This window comes from Phaenicophaeus curvirostris, chromosome 5 (assembly GCF_032191515.1).
Source record: "Phaenicophaeus curvirostris isolate KB17595 chromosome 5, BPBGC_Pcur_1.0, whole genome shotgun sequence".
Classification (NCBI taxonomy): Eukaryota; Metazoa; Chordata; class Aves; order Cuculiformes; family Cuculidae; genus Phaenicophaeus; species Phaenicophaeus curvirostris.
The window spans coordinates 7,286,308-7,307,408 of NC_091396.1; the positions used below are offsets into that span (position 1 = coordinate 7,286,308).

General features: G+C 35.8%; 1 protein-coding gene across 1 annotated transcript in view; it reads right to left on the minus strand.

The window, feature by feature from the left end:
• KIF18A (kinesin family member 18A) overlaps window positions 1-21,101 on the minus strand; it is a 36,796-nt gene that overhangs the window by 10,078 nt on the left and 5,617 nt on the right. Inside the window, exons 6-13 of the mRNA XM_069857467.1 lie at window positions 17,803-18,000; window positions 15,593-15,769; window positions 14,691-14,765; window positions 14,330-14,439; window positions 11,340-11,502; window positions 7,773-7,937; window positions 6,526-6,647; window positions 4,928-5,166 (exon numbers count right to left, since the gene is read on the minus strand). Of these exons, the coding sequence (XP_069713568.1) occupies window positions 4,928-5,166; window positions 6,526-6,647; window positions 7,773-7,937; window positions 11,340-11,502; window positions 14,330-14,439; window positions 14,691-14,765; window positions 15,593-15,769; window positions 17,803-18,000 (1,249 nt within the window). The remainder of the gene's footprint in view (window positions 1-4,927; window positions 5,167-6,525; window positions 6,648-7,772; window positions 7,938-11,339; window positions 11,503-14,329; window positions 14,440-14,690; window positions 14,766-15,592; window positions 15,770-17,802; window positions 18,001-21,101) is intronic.

Below are 21,101 nucleotides of genomic sequence, written 5' to 3' on the forward strand. Positions count from 1 at the left end.
AAAAGTAGTTATATATGATAGCATGAAAAAGCTGCTCAACACAAGACAAACCTTCCCTATATGCAGGACACATGCTTTTCCTACTTTTACTACATACTACACCTCAATTTCTCCTGCCATGCAGAATAATAAATTGACTTTACTTTCAGATGTTTGTCACAAAGGGAGGTAATGGATGCCTTTTTTTTTTTTCCTGTAAATCAATTCCATTCTCTCAATGGTAATGTATAATAAGACTTCCGGAAATGGGATGCCTGAAACAATGCCAAGAACTTTCCCATTCACAGAAGTATTTGCAAATAGCAGTCAGAGCTCTCTACCCATCAGCCCATACTCTATGAATACTGTAAGGCTCTCCACTAACCAACAACCAAGAATGGGGGCCCAAATACAGTTTTTGAATGAACTTACATTATTTTCATAGCTTAGGCTTTACTTGATACAAATAGTCTCATTCATGAGGTTGCACATTTATGGTTTCATGAAGCATACACAAGCTTAAACTAATTTTTTTAATGTAATCATAAAGAAAAATGGTAGTGAAATAGCAACATTTCCTCTACAAAACCACAATTATCTATAATTAAGGTCAGAATCAATAGTTGGTATGGGTGGATATATTGATGAAACAATTGTTTACAAAAATATCTTCCCTGTTAATATCAAATAGAAAATAGAGTTAAGAAATGTTAGAGACACTCCACGTTAAGGCTTCCTAATGAAAGTGACCAAGATTAGAGGTTCTGAAAGGGTGTTTTCAGTCATAGTCTAAGAAACAAATTTAATTAACAAGGATTAAAAAAATACTTGTCACGCACAGCTATGTCAATATGGCACTGTCCAAACAAACCAGAAGAACAAGGAGCATTAGCTTGAGACAAACAGTGAATTTTGAGGGCTATTTCTGTTACTCATGAAAGGGCTACTACCGTAGATACAGATAAAGCAATACTATTTGGTTAGATGAGGTTGCTGATTAACACAGCAAGTAAAGTACATACGACTCTCAGAGCAAGACATGATAGAGAAATCTATTCCCATGGTGAAGCACTACACATGGCAAAGGTTCTAAATTTTAATTAGCTCTCTCTAAAAATGAGAGTTTTTAAGCACAAGAATTGACTATCTTGGTAACTTGCCCATAGAAACAGAAGTTGAATCAATGTCCAGAAAGCATTTTGATCTTTTCCTGTCCCACTATGAGTTCATATTATTCAATACACAGCAGACGCTTTCCAAGGAAGACTGGAATTCAGCTGCAGTTCTTTGGTATTTTGGAACACTTGATAGAAAGGGGGACCTTATGACAGGGCAATATCAACCACTTCATACAATAAATGAAATGTTTGGAATACATTTTTCAAAACTTCATTCTATAAAAGACTTTCAACAAAACCTCAAGTAAAAATCCCTACCCCTTGCACCTTTGCTATCATTCTGTTTACTCTTTTACATTTTCCCCCATAAATTACAAGTTTGACATCCTTAGGTACTGTTGGGTTCAAAAGTTACGTAATTATTAAATTCGTAAGCTTACACCGAAGAGGAATTCATTTTCCTCATAAATCGTTTTCTACATGAGTTGTACCTCATTTTTGCAAAGAGAATTGATCTCAAAAAGTATTATTTCAAGTATGTTAACATAGGTTCAAAACCAATACTTTACATTCATTACCAGCAGATCTAGTACTCTCTTCCTCTAAGATGCTCTGGACTTATGTTTCATATGAAAGAAAAACTACATTCCATTGCCATCAATCAACTTCCCAACCATCTCCCCGAGATTACTTAGAAAAAACCGTCTGAGACACCAACACAAGGTGACATTTATATTAAACAGGAGATTTTAGAAAAAGTGACCAAATTGCAACAAAAAAATAAAAATCAAATCACAAGAACTGAACTTCACTGCTCTTTGCTGCTGACAAGCTGAAGTCCATGCAATCACGTTACATGTGGAATATGGATTTTTCTTCAAGGAATAATGACCACTGTGTAGCACATGGCTAATATTTTTTCCATCTTGGTGCAAAACATTGTTTTTTTCCTAACATCTTTAAGACATCATAAATAATAAAAGACCAATACACCAAAGATGTGAGGCGATCTGTATGAATCTTCCTTTTCACTTGTTCACTAAGTTCTTAGGTCAGCTCTGTCAACGTTTGCCAAACATACTTCTGAGAATTTTAAGGAGAAGGAATTAGGTTCTTGAATAATTTATTTAATCTTTAAAGGGAAAAAGGAAATTACTACATCCTTCCTATTTCTGTGAAGTACTACAAGGGCAACATCCCGATCATTTTCCTGTGCTAATATATTTTTTTATGATTAATCTGTTTTTTTATATACATTCTGCACAAGAAAAGTGGATTTCCAGTATCACTAGTAGTTGAAAATATTTTAAATGTGAATTCAAACAAACAATTAAACAAGAGTTATTTTATCGCATATATTTTGTGCTCAACAAAAAAAAATAATATAAGCGCACTGGTAAATGGACTCCTTTTTACCACCCCACCTGCCAAGGTACATGGAAATGGCTGCGTCAACACCAGTAGTACTTTAGGTAAGGATGCATGATGACTAAAATGATACTGTAAAAATATTGTTTGAGAAGAAATTTTTTTTTCTGAGTAGAGCTGCATGTTTACTTCTTATCTCAATGTTTTAAAATTAAATAATTGGATGTCCAATTAATAATTTTTAGAACATTATTTTAACTTCCTCCAGCACGCAGTCAGTTCTTAGTTTTCGACTCAATTTCAAACTCAAATATCTAATGCTGTGTTCTTTGTACTTTAGTACCTAGTAGCAATGTGCCATATTCTGTACAATGACTTATTTTTAGAAGTTTTTGCACAACAGTGGCTAGCAGCTAAACATTAAGTTCTACGCTAATAATCAGCATTGAGAAGAATAAGCTATTACTTTATGTTACCTTACGAAATTAAGCTGCCAAGGAGAGAGAGGTAAATTCTCGTTCTTGAAAAATCTTGAGCAATTTGAAAAAAAAAAAAGTAATAAAATCCTGGCAACATCCCTTACAAGTATCAACACATTCATACAACTAGCCAAAAGCAAATGGAAGAGCACACCATTAGATGAGGAGCACAGAAAAAGAGAGGTATCTTGTTAGTAATTATCATGACCTTTTGTGTAAAGGTTACAAAATTTGGAGGACAGTTGTTTCTACCATGTTTTCTCCTACATCTAGTAAGAGGGGGAAAGGAGTGAGTGTAATATCTCCTATTTCCTTTTCCAAATAAAAGCAAGTAAACAAAAATAAAAATTTTAAACAGAAGACTTCTAGGGACATATTCAGGCAAAGACACCACTGACAGATGAAAAAAAGTCTGCCTTAACCAGAAAATATGGTATCCGTTTACTTACGTGAACATACAGTTCAACTTTTAGAATACTTGGAAAATACCTATGTAAGACTGAAGATAACCCCTCAAGCTTTGTCTAATGATTTTAATGGAGCAAAATGTTCATGTCTTAAATGGCCATGTGTGATTTAAATATTTTAGCATTAATTTCAGTATCTGGCCTCTTACGTTGTAGGACTTCAAAAAACATGGAAGAGTAGGTTAGTCAAGATCAAGAAACTTACTAGCGTCAGGGATTAAAATTCACAACAATAACAACTCACATGCCAAGACAGAATCTCTGCAATCAATATTTAGTTACAAAATATTATATACAGTTTGCTGACTAGTATGGGCAGAACAGGAAGTATAATCATGCACATCTGCATGCTTTCCTTGCCTTCTCTCCAAAAGAACAAACCCTTTCACCCAACTAAAATGTACCCAACACCACTCCCACCAAAAAAAGCCCCAGCCCATGCTTAACATAACCTGACTGTTATGACATCATGGAGAGCAAAATACCAAGCATCAAATAATACGATTGACAGTGACACTAAAATATGCCAAAGATCACACATACAGAGTAAATGGTAATAAATGGTTGTGGCAGAATAATTCTCAACTCCAGAGTGAGATGTGTAGAGGAAGAAAGTGAAATGAAGCCGGGAACTAATTTCAGTGTTCCAGGGGTCAATGCTCTCTCATGACTACCAGCTTTTCAGAACACAAATTATTATTTATCTGCTTTGCGATTGTTACCTATGGATGTCTTCCCATGTTACGGGTTACAAGCTGTAATCAGAAAGCTCTACTGTATTGACTGCTGCCTATCTAGAGCACAAGATACAAGCATTAGTCTACAATAGCTGCACTGTCAGGCTGAGATTGTGCTTGGCATCCCTCAGAACAGCATCTTCTTCAAGGATTCTTCTATTTTTTTTTTTTTTTTTTACATGGGGTACACTGGGCAACTCAGCTTAAGAAAAGCCAGCTACATAGAGTTAAGAAACAAAAGGGGCCATCAAGATAGCAGCAAAGCAGTTCAATTTCATGGTAGAAGCAGTCAACTCTTTGATTCTTGGAAAAATAAACTTATAGAATATTCTACTAAATTGATTTCAAATCGACCTGTATTTAATGAGAAATGCCACACTTTTACTTCAAACTGAAAAAGTGTAGTTGCTGCTTAACTTTTCCAGTCACTAATAGAATTACAATACTTATTGACACCATGATGCCTTTTTCATCAATGTTGTGTTAAAGATTCAAATAGAATTATTAATAACACTCATAGAATAAAGGAACAATGATATATGTGGCATGTTACAACAAAAGAATCAGGGAGTTATCTGTTGGCAGAGTTTGTCTAGCCACTGAAAAAGTAAGCTTGTTTCCGATATCCAATTAAGACTGGTATGCAATTTATCGGAAGTGGTTCTGATGCTTCAGTATTTGCAGCAGTGTGCATCCACTGTGTTTATGGATGACGTATAGCTTTCGCTGGAGACTTTTAAAAGTATTTCCAACAGAGAAGAAATTAATTATATACTTACGACATGGGGTGTTTGGTGTGGACACAAGTTGTGGGAATGCAAAGAGAGTTGACAGCTCTAGTTCATGAGTTTGATTTTGATCCTTTTCTTCTGTTTGGTCAGCCCAAACTACTGATTTTTGTCTTTTAATCAGCTGCTCAACTTCCTCGTATTCAGTTTCAGTTAAATTATTTGCCAATCCAGCTTCTTTTAAAGTCAAGTATTGCTTGCGAAGAATTGGAATCAAAGTAGTCAGTACTCTGCAAAACAAAGCGGCAAGAAAAATATGACAGTCTTAACTAGTCTGATTCTTACTAGGCGCTGCCACTATCTGGAATACAACACCTTAGCTCTTTTCCACTCCTACCCTCCTCCTCATCCCCCCAGGTTTACTGTTTAATTCATTTCTGGGGAATCCCATGACACTTAGAGGCACTATTCATGACTGAGTGATGCTTTCTTTCACAAAATCTTGTACTTCACTAAGCATTTAAGTGCAGTTTTTCCTCAGCATCCAAAATCTCCAGTCCCTCAAAGACCACAGAAATGCAGTCAGCATATCTTAATTAAGTTGTGACTTTCTAAAATTAATTATCAGATAAATGGTACAAACCAAAATGTGGTTTAAACCAAGCACATCTTATTTAGATGTGTATAAAACCTTAATAGAAACCAAGTCCAAGTAAATTTAGATACCAGGATATTTAATTAAAGAATTATATTAATTCTTTAATATATTAAGGTCCATGCACCACTGCAAACCAAATTAAAATGACAGACGTTTAGGAACTCTATCTAAATACACAAATTCATTAACTGGAGTCACCTGAAAGACTAAATAAAGTTCAAGCAATAGAAAAAGGGATATGGACATAAAAACAAAGAAACAGCTTTGTAATTACTAACATCCAAGCTTTAAAGATTTTGGTGTTGGGTTTTTTTGGTTTTATTTTTTTTTTTTCAGTTTTCCATGTTTCTGTATTGTTTTTTCATAATGTTTATGGCTACAAACTTTTCTCCAAAGGAGGAAGAAAATCTAGTTAATGTTTTAAGTCTAAGTTTAATATGCTTAACAGATTTGCAATTACTTCCCATTCCTTATGTCACACTCTGAAAGTAGTCTCCAATATCTGAGAGACTAGTAATAGAAAAAGAGTTGATGCTTACTTGAAAATTCAGTTTTTCAGTCTAACTTGCTATATAAGAGTTTAGTAGTAACAATTTTTAATACAAGTAAATTCATGTCTGCAGAGCAAGGAATTAAAAGAGAACACTTAGAAAAAAATCAATACTGTTGTTCAACACGAGGAAAATAAGACACCATGATCTAGAACAATTAGTAATAACTACACAAACAAGAAAATCAAACAGCAATAAGAAGCATTAGAGTATACATACAATTTCTGTTAAACAATGGTGAATACTGAACAATATCTCTGAAGTGATTATCACTTTACATATCTTTTTGCTTAAGGAAACACAATTCTAACCTAGAAAAATAAAGTTTGAGAAAAAGTTTTCTTCCGTTTTACCTGCATGTACATTCTATAGATATGTCTTCCAAAGTTACAAATGTCAGAAGAGAAGTCTTATGAGGCTTCCTATGAAACCCTACTTACTTTTCAGTGTCCTTATAATGTTGATCTTGAAGAGACATCAGAGATGACATGTGCTCAATCTGGGTTTTCAGGTCCTTAACTTGTAGATTTAAATGGCAAGATTGCAGTTCTTTAGACAGTTCCTTGGGAAATGAACAAGAAAAAATAGGACATCAAACCAAAAATGAGAAATTAAATTTAAAAAATAACATTCATCCATCCTATATTGGAAACTAAAGAGGGGGTGGATCCATATTATTATAAAAAACGTTACATGGTAGAAAAGTATGACTTATTTGATTCATATTTACATGCCCAAAAATTGCTTTGTACATTTCCTTTAACCAATAGTGGGTGTGTTGTAATTAGCATTAAGAATCCAAAAGGCACATGTATGCTTATCTATGCATGCCCCAAAACATGCTTGTCCCTTTTCCTGTGCTCTTGCTCATATCTGAATTTCAGTAACACTGTCTAGGACAAGTCTTTATACAGTCACCTTCGAGGTAACATCATGTTGTTTGAAATATCTTAAAATTAATTTCTTTGAAGGCATCAGCAAATTTTCATCACCTAAATAAAACAACAAGTACTGAAATACATTCCATTTTGAGAGTCACTTAAGTACTCATCATACTATCATTTAAGCCACTTCACCTGCTGGCTGAAATTAAAAGGCAGGGAAAAACCATCTCCCACCTTTCTTTCCTCTTATTTTTCCTGCATAGACCTTCATCCCTTCCCTTCAGCCAGCTCTGGTACTTGTCTGAGGCTGCACCAAGCTGACTCTACTTGCTAAAACTTGGCAGAGAACACAACTTCCCACTTCCTTCCGTCCTCCCACTCCTTCCCTAACACCCTCCAAAAAATAAAGTATTTTTGGCCAGGCTAAGAATTAAGCTGTCACATGGCTAGACGAGCACCAGGAGTTACTGTAAAGGCAAGTCTAGAGGTGTATGGCCAGAAGCATGATCAGCTCTCTGGCAGACACCCCAACTGCTCAGCCATATCATACTTATTCCCCTTTAGTGCTCATTTTTGTATGTAATTGTATACTTTCATGAACAAGGACAACTTGCACTAAAGATAAAGTACTTTTAGGGCAGAAGAAAAGAAACAGCTAACAGAATTTGAAACCACCACAAAAGAAATAGAGCAGAAGCCATGAGTAGAAGTGAGAAAAAATAATAAATAAAACCTATTCTTAACTACAGTTAGATGTTGCCTACAATACATGAAGTCCGCCCTTGAAGTGAAAAGCATTTTACCTTCGGAATACACTCATCTCGACTCAGGAGGCGCATTTCATTCTCAACACGATGCAGCCAACTGGTATTTTCCTCAAAACGTTCTAACTCCTCTTCTTTCCTCTTCTGCATATGCACACGGTGGGTTCTAAGCATTGCAAGCCTTTGATCGCGCTTGCCAGTGGCCTAGAAATCAGCGATTAGGGGAAACTTCCAAATTATGTTCACAAACAACTCCATAAAAAACTCATTTTCTCCATACTTTTATACTGAACTAGGCATAACAAACATTTTGCATTTTTGATCGGTTTAATAAATATTCATAGAATCACAGAATAACCAGGTTGAAAGAGACCCACCGGATCATCGAGTCCAACCATTCCTATCATACACTAAACCATGCCCTTTAACACCTCGTCCACAAGCTGGGCTCGTTCAGCCTGGAGAAGAGAAGGCTCAGAGATCTTATAGCAATCTTCCACTACCTGAAAGGGGCTACAAGAAAGCTGGAAAGGGACTATTCATAAAAGCTCGTGGGGATAGGACAAGAGGAAATGGATATAAAGTGGAGAAGGGCAGATTTAGACTTGACATTAGGAAGAATTTCTTCATCATGAGACTGGTGAGACACTGGAATAGGTTTCCAAGGGAAGTTGGGGATGCCCCATCCCTGGAGGTGTTCAAGGCCAGGATGGGGCCTTGGGTAACCTGATCTAGTGCGATGTCCCTGCCCATGGCAGGGGGAGGTTGGAACTAGATGATCTTTAAGATGCCTTCCAATCCTAGCTATTCTATGATTCTAAGTATAATACCAGGAGGAAGAGTTAACTTTCAGACTAAAACTCACAAGGACCACTGGCTCCTTCTGTCCAGTGACGCCAGGGAAGAGCTTTCAAGACAGCCAGAACAGAAATTTAAACACATTCTTTAGCTACTTCAGCTTCTACACGGTGCAGGAGAGATTAGGATTCAAGGTTGCATTAACAATATTCCACCATTTGATGAACCAACCCCATAGGTTGCAAGGAAGAAAGCACGTTACACCAATATCCTCCCAGCAGTAAAACAAACTTATGCACGCTTGCTGAAACTCGCCCCTGGGACACATGTAGTCCTAGGCAAGATACTTTGTCTCCTCTATGTTTTGTAATTGGAAAAAAAAAAAAAAAAAAAGAAAAGAAAAGAAGAAAAATCTCAAGAGATACAGCAAAAAAATCATCCTATCAGGGTGCAGGACTGGAACATATTCGACAAGCAGTTTTGGACCCAGCATGGGCAATTGTAGTAAACAGAAAAACTGAAGCAAGATAGACTGACTGCTTTCAAGGAATATGCTCCTTTTCTAGACAGTAAAAATAATGTTAAAGTAGCAATCAGAAATGGAGAAGTTATTTTCAATCTAATATATTTATTTTAAAGCCTATCAAAGTGTCAGCAGTTTTTTTTAAATTTTAAAGCAGATTTCATTACTGATGCAGAAACCTTTGAGATAAAATAGGTCAGAACTGAGTAGACTCTTGCAAACTCAGGAAAAGAGTTAACTATAACGAGGGTACATACTAACTTTTTTATGTTTCCATACAAAGTAGTCTTTCTATGCATGTTTCCCTAGGGGCACAAAGGTTTTATGGCTAACATTGCTGTAGCTGATAACTAGCACGCAACATGAAAACAATACAGATGCAGAAATACAGGTAGCAAGAGCAGAAAAACAGGGATTAGGAAGGAGAATATAAACAGGCCCTTTAAATGGAAAGCAACAAAGTTCTAAAAAGGCTGGAAACAGGGGCAATTATATGAAAAGTAGGAATTATTTGTTTATTAGTGGTCCAGAATGGACTGAATTTCACATGATGAATTGTGACAAAATGTTTGCAACAAGAAAGCATTTGTAAGAACAGAGATTAAGGCAACCTAAACTCACACAAGCTTTTTCCTTCTTTCTGAATTTATTATTTTGAATTAAATTGTTCAAATTGAGGTTCTTCAAGTATAGATAAGACAATTTTTTTTGTATTAACTTACCTAAAAACTTTATTATTATTATAGTTACTGAGCATAGACAATTAGAGGGTAAAATGAGAAAATATTTTATAGGTAAAACTTTTCCCTTGAAAATATTTAATGAATACCCCTGTGGCCTAACAGCATATTTAACAGTGAGAAGACCCAGAGGCATTTAGGAAAACAGCCAATGTGTAAAAATACAAGGAAGAATAGAAGCATTATAGTGCAAAAGGAAAACCTGAGTAGGCATTGGTAATAAAATGATTGGATTACAAACTAAAATCCAATTTGTTTCAAAGTAGTCACAATAAGACATTTAATTTTACCATTACAGTTAGCCGTAACAGCCACTTATCTCTTTTTAATAAGTAAGACATTGTATTTCTAGGACAGTGATTCTTGACCCTTAGTATATCACCTCTATAAGTTAACTAATGGAAAAGCCAACATCTGAGTGCAGCACTAACATTCAAAATAAAAGTTAAATCAGCTCATTAAAAAAACCATTTGTATGAAATAGTATATAACTTCTCATTATGAATAAAAATATAGCTATGCTCCATTGTAAACAGCATTTAGAAGTATGGCACAGAAACTCCAAAGTATTATTTTCTATGGCATAGAAGAGAATTCTAGAACCGATTAGTCACTTGAAATATCTTCATCAATGACAAGCAAAAATGTGTGATATATTTTCACTTTGACATTTATCTAAGGACCAAATTTCATGTGAATCACTGGGAAAAAAATAATCATATGGTAAACTATCATTTTCAGCCAAACACATTTTTCCTGTGACTAAGCAAAGTCAGCCCCACCCTCAACTTCATATCTACATAAAACGTATACTCCTTTAAGCTGATCTTTACCAGAAAGGTTAAGATAATACCTAACCTTGCTAACTTATTTATACTTTGATTTTTCTAGAAAGACCTGAGCATTTAATGATGCACAACACCAATTGTTCATACTTAGCTCGAAATTCTTCTCTCAAAACTGAATGCAACTAAATGCAATTATTTCAGTTCACATGACACTGTCCTCAGGCAGCTATCCAAACATCTTCCTGGTGACAACTAAAAACATCAACGATAAGAATCTGTCTTGTTTAGCACAAGGTCCATGCTTTTCCGTATGAAACGGAAAGAGATTTCTCAGCTTGATAACAGCTTCAATGGCTGTATCACAGACAAGTTTTTGTAGAAGAGCACCATTAGTCTCCTAAATCTGAGTTAGGTCTTAAGGCTTACCAAGCCAACATAAGGACAAGTTGAGAAGTTTTCACAATTGGCAGCAATAAGCACATCAACAGTTTCCTGTGCAGAGTGAATGAAAAAATAGCTCACCTGGTATTGCTACTCCATTTTCTGTATTCACATAAAAAAATATATATTAACCAAGTGATAATCATCGTGTCCCATTTTAACTGTCTTAACATTTCCACATTAGCCAATTTATACAGTTACTTAAACAAAACTTATACATTAGCACAGCAAAATGAAGAGAGATGATAGCTTATAGATGTACCTTATATACATTATAGAAAATGTATATACATCACACACATTATAGAAAACTCACCTTTTCTACTCTTTCTTCAGAGCATATCAGTTGAATTTGTTCATGACATTGGTTCTGGTAATACGTCTTCAGTGTGTTTTCTTTCAGTCGCATTTCTGCCTGCAAGTATTCTTTTCTGATTTCCTCGCGATTTTTGAACACACTTTTAAGGATTTCTTTGTATCTATTGGAACCAAAGGATCAGAATAAATAAGGGATTACTTACTGAACATGTTTTTTACAACTATCTGCATTACAAGAGGAACTTCCACCTCCAAGTGAATAAAATTATTATAGAACAGTTGGGAGGAAAAAAGGAAAACCTTATTAGCTGACTACTTTTTCCTTTCTAAATTCCATATGCGTTTTAGTATACGTTTTTACCCAGATATTATAGCATTCTCCGAATCCTTTTAGGCAAAACCGTTGAATTTCTAAAACTGTAAAGAAGAAATTTTCTGTTAATTCAGAGTTATTCAGATTTTCGACTATGAATTCTTACTCTATGCTGTTGCTACCTATATTATCTATTGTACAACTAGTTGAAGAATTTTTCCTCCACAGTATCCATAGAAACATGGCTCCTCCCTGCTGCCTGAAAAACACAGCAATGAGAAATGAAGGCGAATCATCTGTTTCCCTGAGCATAATTTAAGGGAGGCTACAGATTATGGTTCTACATAGGGTCACTGTAAAGAACTATTACCAGTAAATCAACCCTTTGTGTACTTGCCATCATCACTATCCCAAATATAGCATGAAGCATACGTAGAAACCACTGCAAAGCATCTGCCTTGAGCTGGATTCACTTTTTTCACTGGATTGACTTCTGCAACAAATTCATACATCACATATCTTAATTTGCTACTTTTGGCGCACTCCCATGAGACTGTCACATCAGAAAAGATAAATGGGAATATAACCACGAAGAAAGAGATCAAGAAACACAAAAAGAAGAAATCTACAAATATTAATTTAACTCTTTGTGGAAAGAAGAACTTCAAGTTCTTGCCTCTCAGATGCTGCACGAAGGATAGTACTGAAGTAGTATTTGCCAGAAGTAGCAGCAGTTGCTGTCATTTATGCACACTACATTTCAACCACAAAAATGACCTGTAGCTTTTCTCAAAGCTAGAATTCATACGCTTCCTTCCAGCCGCAAGGATGTACCATCCTACTCCCTAGAGATTACTGAAACAAACTGGACTGTGAGGAGAAGCAGCACCATCAGAACAGAGTATAATTTCAGAATTTTTGTATAATGCAAGAGTCAATTTCTATTTACTAACATGTTACTAGAAAAGTGCCTTGTAAATATTCTACTACCTCTACCCAAAATATATCATCTTTATTTTAAAAGTGTAAATCTTGACCAGGTTATTGATAATGTAAATTCAAAACTATAGTAACTTTCACTTACTTGTAAGACATTTCCATATTTTGAAGATTATGAAGATAAACTTCCTACTAGAAAAAAGAAGTTTTTTTTCCTGTAACTAAAGACTCTGCTTAGTTCCAAGTCCTGTGAGATGGACTTCTATCGTCTTCCAGGTAAGACAGTTCCATAGACATATCAGGAAGCTTCTGTTGCTATTATGTTCAACACTTTTTCCCCTTTCCTAAATGCATTGCATTTCTTTATTGCATAGCAATCAAACGTAACACCACATTTGTTTGTTAAATTTATCGTTCCATTTCTATCATTGTTCAGCCCACGTATAGTCCAGCTGTTTGGGTACTGAATTGTTTTGTTTGTTTGCTTGTTTTTGGGGTTGTTTTTTTTTTACTGTATTTTTATTAGATGAATTTTTAGCTCTTGGCTGGCTGGAAATTATTTTTCATTACTAGACTTTCACCAGTTTCTCACTGTTCTTCCCAATAGTCCCTTAGTGAACAACCCAATCCCAGCTCTGTACCTCCCAAAATTCAAACTGAATATTTTTGCTAGCAAATCTTTCAAGATCATCATTTCCTTTTTAGCCACCACTGTGTATGTGTGTATACATATGTATGTACATACATACACACTTGCACTCAAGTTTTTGAAAGACCGTGCTTTCACATTGGGATCCTTCCAGTAACACAGTGTCAACAACGGAACCTAGTTCTGAAAAGTCAAAACAACTTAAAATCAATTCAGAGCAACATTGCTAAATATCGTCTCAAAATAGGATAAGAAATTTATAAAACTGACATTTCATTTTAGTTTTTCTGAAAACCTATGCTATAATACAGTACTTTAAACAATGAAGATTAGAGATGGTAGAGAAAAATATCAACTATTTGGCTTTTAGTAGTAGTAAAGAACTTCTTAGCCCTAAACAACTCTGGAATTTCCTAGAACACTTGTCAAAATCCTTTGTATATTATTATTAATGATAGTATTTAATGGGCATGTTAATACATAATAACATTGGTAGGCTTGAGACAAAAATACCTGACTTTCCCACAGAATACCTTCATTACAATAAAAAAGCTATTGATAAACTTTAAAACCCCCAGCACAGGCATTTTAATTACCACATACAAGCACTGATGCTCATAACTTCGTAAGATTCAATTCCCTATCAAATACTCTTCATTATCAACAGTTCTAATGAAAATTTGACTTGAATAAACATAATCCACAGAATACTGACATTGTTGCACTCTTGTCAATATAGCAAATACTTTGTAAGAAAGTAACTGTAGATGCAAGATCTTCACCATTGAAAAAGTATCAAGTCAGAGTGAGTTACGTCCGCTTCTTGAGGAAGAGTGTTTTACTGAATTTGTCTAGAAGGTTAACATTAGGATACTTCCTCAATTACAGAATGCTTATTTTGTTTTAAATCCACCACCAAGTTGTTCTGACAGTAAGTGATAAGTTATGCAAAGCCACACCTAGTCTAAGTAAAACAATGTTAAAAATGATGAAACCAATATTCAAAAGAGAAAGTTTGTTTTACAAATGCTTTTACAAGTCATGTAAACTTGCATTTTGAAGTGAGACTGCAGTGTGATAAATTTACCTTTCTATTTCCACTTGCTGGTTGTTTGAAAGTACTGCTGCATTACAGTTTTCAGGAACATTTGCGTGCTTTTCTTCATATTCTCTCAGTTTTTCTTTCAACATCAGGATCTAAAAAAAAGTTACCTTTTAGTTAGAATATAGGCGTTTATTTGTTCTTTAAACATACCGTTCTGTGCTTATGTCTTGAGTACCTTTACAAATGATTCCTCTTATGATTCAAAACTTCTCTCTTTTTGCAAAAGACTATACAGGAGAAGTAGGACAATATTGTCTTATATAGGTGCAATCCTATGAACATCTAAGTGTTATAACTTTGAATACAATAAATCTTTTGAATTTTTTTTTTTTTTGTTACATACCTCTTTCTTCTGTTCATTGCAAATTTTGAGATACTGGCTTATGTGACTGTCCAAACTAACCATGTTGCTCTTCAACTGTTAAAGAAAAGAACCAAGTTAGGAAACTCCTTTGTGTTTCCCAGCATAATAAATACATCTACACTTGCACTATAGTGGGAAAATGATGGATAAAATTCTGACTTGTACAACAAAAACCTGACTCTCACCTTTTGTAGTCCTCTGTAACTATGGCCATGTCATTTCCCTCAACAGAAAAAGTAATTACATTTACACGTGCAAGCACATTTTGCATTTATTCAGCCTAGCTTTACTATTTAATGCCCATCTTGTGCATTGTATAATAAGAACTATGCAACAAATGGAAACTACAGCCAACCTCATATTACATAAAAGAAATTAAGGAGCTACAATAGAAGGGATTATGGAAAAAATAATCAGAGTAAGAGAGCAGGAGACAGGACACCACAGTAGCGTTTAATTTATGAACATGATCTCATTGAGCTTCTTTGATCCAGCTGTAACAAGCCTGGATCGGCTCTTGCACAACTGCTCATATACTTTACAGTTCTCTGAGGATGTAGCAGTAAGATACTGAAACTAACTGTGAATTCTGCCAGCTGAGGATTATTTCTAAATACTATGTTCAAAAACTCTTTCAAACTGGCAGCATAATCCTGTTAATGAAGCTATGTTGCTTTTCATCCAGAACTAGTATCTACCCTGCATCTATTACACTTATAACTCAGATGAAGAGTTGACTACAAGAAAAAAAGAGGTAACTGAACAAAACTTTAAGACAACGGTGAAGGAAATTATAATCTTCTAAAAGAAATGATGCTACTGTTCTTAATACTATTTTACTATGCCTTGATAAAGGATCAGTAAATACCAATAAAACTTACAGAAGACTTGATATCCTTTGCTCGGTTTGCGTACTTAAGAGTATTATATGTATCATCGTAGAACATAGAAGATGGACTAACAGCAGCTATCATTATTGTTCGGCAATTTCCTCCAAGTGAATCTTTCAACAGACGAGTAAGCTTGCTGTTTCGATAAGGAATGTGCTGTTTCTTGCTCTAGAAAGAGAGTTGCATGCATTTTTATGGATTAATCCACTGTACTTCAAATACTCACCTGCCTAAAAGTCTGCTTAGAGTTTCAAGCATGCCGCAAAGCATGATAAACAGCCTTTGAACTTCTAATTGACACAAACAGTTTTAAAAATTACGTACAGATCTTAAACAGTTTTAAGTATACTGGAACACTTTAATATCTTTCTATCTTTATACGTATTAGCCAGGTTACTTTCTGATGTCCAGACACATAACTGTTTTTATGATACGGGCAACTAACAAAAAATGTAGACTACATTAAATTACTTTCAGTTCACACAAGAATTGAGGTTGGGAAGGGGTCTCTCAAGATCATTCTATAGTCCAGTCACTTTGCTTAAAGTAGGGTCAGCTAGAGCAAGCTGCCAAGTACACCCAGTTGGGTTTTGAATATCTCTAAGGATGGAGATTCCACTACCTTTCCAGGCAACCCAATCACATCTACAGAATCTTCATCTCACAGTACAAAGTTAGGTCACTAGCACCCTAATCCCACACCAAATAAGTTAACATGAAGAGTCTTACTTAGACCAAGGCTACAGATTCTAAATTCTGTCTCCCACTTTAACAAGATGGTGCAGCAGCAGCAGGAAGGGAAACAAGAGCTCTGATCACTTTCTCCTTGCATATTTGAAAGGGGAAACTGCTAGCTGACCAGAAGGACATAAAGGGTGTAGCTGGAGGCAATGGACTTAGCTTTGGCAAAAGTTCAGGAGGCTTTATTATTCTGCTACGCAACTGTCCGTACTCCTTTCCTTGAGCTGGTAAGCCAAGTCAAGAGACTAATTCACTACTGTGAGCAGGGTACAGGTGTCTGTGTGGAAGACCATGAAAAAATAGCTTTGGATAGATGTTGTTTTCTCCTACAAAAGCCTCCTTCCCTAAGACTAAAGGGCATAAACATCTGGAAAAATCTTTGTCCTTGTCAGGCTATTTATTTACTCAGGCAAGCTTCTCTACGTATGCTTGATTTTGAAAAAGGTAGGCAAGAAAAGCAGTACATTCATTTTTGACACTATCGTTAGGTAGCTGGATATTACTTTTGAAAATTCTTTCCTTCACAACTGTCTTTCATTCAGCTCTCACAGAGATCATGGGGAAAACTTATAAGAAAACCTTAAAGGAAAAGATGCGAGAAGCATCAGCAATGCAATAGCTGTTACTCAGTAAGAGCTTTCTGAACTTCAGGCTTTAGCAGGGTTATATTTCAGAACTGAATAGGATATACTCTGGAGATACCTTAAAGGATATTAAACATTCTTTAAACAAACTGGTCAACAGGTGAATTCTGCTAGACCAGAAAATAAGGCATTGAAGTAGCTACCCACAGCACTACATACAGAATCTGTGGTGGGATACCGACTCTCACTGTCATTCACAGCCACAATGCCTTTTCTCACTCAGCAGGCAGCAAAAAGTTTACAAAAAATAAAATAGGACGACTATTGTTTTCAATAGTGTACATGAGCTCTGGTATTACAATTTACGTTGTTGCAGGAAATTAAAAAAGTGATTATGTTCTATTAAGTGACTGAACCATAGAAGAGTATTTCATTAATGAAGAAGACGTTTTTTTTTGTTAATAAGCAGGAGCAGTGTAAGATCAGGAGCAGAGTACAAGTAACCAGGGAACAACAACTTTTCCAGCTTTCTCAATTGCAGCACAGAAACAAAACTTGTTTGCTTCTATGACTAACCTCAAGTAGGCAAAAATCAAAAAACCAATGAAAACTGTTTAAAGCCTTAGCACTTGCTTACACTCAGAACAGCAGCTTTTTAAATTTTTTTTTTTCAAATTAGAATGACTCTACATGTACCTTAATTTTGTTTTTTATCAATAGGATATTCCAGGAATAAAATTCAAAGACACAGCAAATATCAAATCAGGTATGATATAAAGAGGTAGGTAGTGCCACATTCAATACTTACCGTTTTTTTTAAAAAAAAAGCTTTCACAACACTAGGTAGCAAAGACTGCATGGGAAAGCAGCACATACCTTTGGATCTGCCAAAGCATTAATGACACTTCCAAGGGCTAGCAAGGAGCGGTTAATATTTGTTCCTTCTCTAAAACGAGCCCCCTTGGCATTTGTTGCTCTGGCACGTTCAGATCCCGCCAGATCAACGAGAGACATTTTGGCAACATGAACGTTTTGATTGATACTAGCTGTTTTATCTTGCTGCCTTAGATAAATCTACAAAAAAAAAGAAAAAAAAGAAAATCATTAACAAGTAACCATTAACCAGTTTGTTGTTACTCTACGCAGCAACGTAGTTTCACACTGTAATAACTGTTCTCAGAAGTTCTTACTAGAAATTCTTCTAGAAGTCCAAGTTAAACCATTCCATACATATCTAGCACCAACAGGAAGCTTGGCCTAAGGGAAAACAGTGAATCCATTTCAGACACTTGCCTCAAACTTACCTGCTTCAGGTATTAGTAGGAAAAAATCAGAGCATAGTTGCAGTGGGTTTGGCTAGTATGGAGTTAAGTTTTCTGCACAGTAGCCCGCGCTTTCAGATCCATGATGAAACCAGTGTTGACAACACACTACTGTTCAGCTTTTGCTGAACAGCAGTTGTACAGTTTCAAGGCAGTGGGCAAGACATTGCAAGGGTACGCTAAATGACGAAAAGCTTCTCCAAAGTAGCCAGTGCACGAGGACTGGCTGAGCATCAATCTGCAGGTGACAAGTGATCCTATTCACTTAAGTGAACTATGAGGTATTTCTTTGCTGAGGGTGCACTTGATCTTGCTGTCTATATAACTGATGAAGATATTAAACAGCACTCATCCCAGTACAGACACCTGAGGGGCACCATTTGTTACAGATCTCCATCTGGACATTGAGCCCTATGTCAGGGTCTTTTGGAAACTTATAACCCCTAAGGCTACTTGTTTCCCCTCATACTCCTTCTCATGGAATTTTTATAGTACAGGAGAGATAAGGAACTGGATGCTTTTGCTTCCTTCTGCTAGTGAAAGTATTCCTTCCCCAGATTTGTAAGGAAGAAGGCAGACCATGAATATACAGTCAATAAGAACTAGTTGCCCTTAGATGGCTTTTACATTTTCAGGATTCTCAAGACAAATCAAGTCCTTCTCCGTTGAGCGCCTTGCCATTTGGAAAGCTAATTGTTTCTGACACTTTTATGAACCCACTTTTAGGCACTGAATTGGGAAAGATGCCATTCATACAAGATGATTGACTAATAAAGACAGTATCTCACCACTTCTGTAGCTTTAAGCTTTGTGTAAGACAATTGAAGACTTCACAGCAATTTGTAATGTAAAAAAAAAATAAAAAATTGACAGGTATTGGGAATGAATGACTTGCCACAAAAAGTATGTCTATACCAAATAGACAGGTTTCTACTTGCTCCAATATTTAAAAGGACGCTACAAAGAAGGAGTCTTTGGAACAAAAAAGGGTCATTGAAACAAGTTACTCCCGAGGAGATTCCAGTTGGACACAAGAGGAAATTTATTCACAAAGAGAACAATCAGCCTTTCCAGGGAAGTGGTGGATTCTCGAACACTGGACACTTTTAAGAGTGCTGGGCCATCTTGTTTAGACCATGCTTTTGCCAAGAAATGTTGGAACAGATGATGCTTGAGGTCCCTTCCAACCTGGTATTCTATGATTCTATATCAAACAACATAAAGTTCTGTTGTACTATTTCTAGTACAATATTAAAAAAAAAAAAAAAAGCCACTTCCCTTGCAAGAGAAGCTTTTTTCAGGCTGGTAGCACTCCACCAGAATCCAGTAACTATCATTAGTGAAGCAGGGAAAGGTGGAGTGACAGTGTTTTATGACTCAAGTTTTTTTACAAAAAGTCAAAAGACACAGGAAATGCCCCAAAGCAGAATCTTTTCTATTTCTTTGTCCGTCAGCAGAACACTTTTGATAGAAAAGCGTAGCAATTGGAATTTTACTTTCAGATGCAGTAATTGCCTGACCTAGATAGAGATTTCAAACCCAAGACAGACGATACAGCAAGCAAAACTTGCACCTCTAAAATCAGCTCAGGAAGTCCTGGGCCAAGACTTTCACCACTTTGAGTCAGTTCTAGAAAATGTCCTGTTCCAAAAAAGTTCACAACAAAACCCAGAGGCAGCATAAAAGATAACTGTTCTCTAAAAGCAAGAGCTACTCAAAATAACAGAAGAAAAAAAATGACAAGGAAGAGCGCAAAAAGGATTTCTCATCACTTATAACTATGGAACCAAAGAGGCCATAAAGGACAAAACTACAAGACATGTTTTGCAGACTGTCACAGATTTGTGGAAACAGATGAGAAACTGACACAAGCAATTACTTGTAGCACTAATTGACTAGCTGGTAATTATTTCTTCTGGATGCCCACACTGCTAATAAGTGCCTCAAGTAGAGCATCTAAGAACCCACTTCAAAAAAAAGTGTATGATTGTTAATTTGCTTAGCTTAATGAGTACACGTTAATTAAAAATCTGTTAAACTTCCAGTTGCATTCATTGAACTAATATAGTTAGCAACACTAACATTCTTTTAAAATGCCATATACAGATGTAGTTATCTATATTAAGCATTTATTTACACACATTTTTTGTAAGCAAATTATATAATCCCTCCCTCCTCCAAAGAATGAAGTCACTTCTGTGAAAAAGGCTGAAATTACATTCACTTTTACATGGTGAACTAGTTTATCTTGGAGGACACACTATATTAGAAGATAGCTATATAAATCACACATTCAAGATATAAGAGTCTAACAAAACAAATCATTAGTCTTACCAATAATTCATGCACTTAACAGAAAAAAATACTTAAGAAAAAGCAATCAGGCATCTGGTTGCCAGTTAGGCCATCCCAAAAGACAAAAATCAATGCAGCAAACATTCAGGATTATCTCAATACAAGAGTTAAGTGAATTAAGACCTAAACATCCTGATGGGTGGAAGGAAGAACTGCTCCTGGATGGAGGAAGGAGCTCGCCAGCGACAGGTCTCCTGCAGCACTTGCTTTCTTGGAAAAATCATTGGATGCAAATACAGCACCATCAGGAGCAGGGAGGCCACCACCCAGGGAGGCCTTTGGGTATCTCAATCTTGTGACTGATAGGAACGGTTGGACTCGATGATCCAGTGGGTCCTTTCCAACCTAGTGTTTCTATGATTCTAAGAGTATTGCAAGGAATACCAGAGAAAGTTTTTGCTAACTACTGAACCCTGGGGCAGAATCAGTCTTGACAGTTTTTGTGAATAAACTGTGCATTGGGACTGAATGTTGAGTACACAACAATGTGCTTTGAGC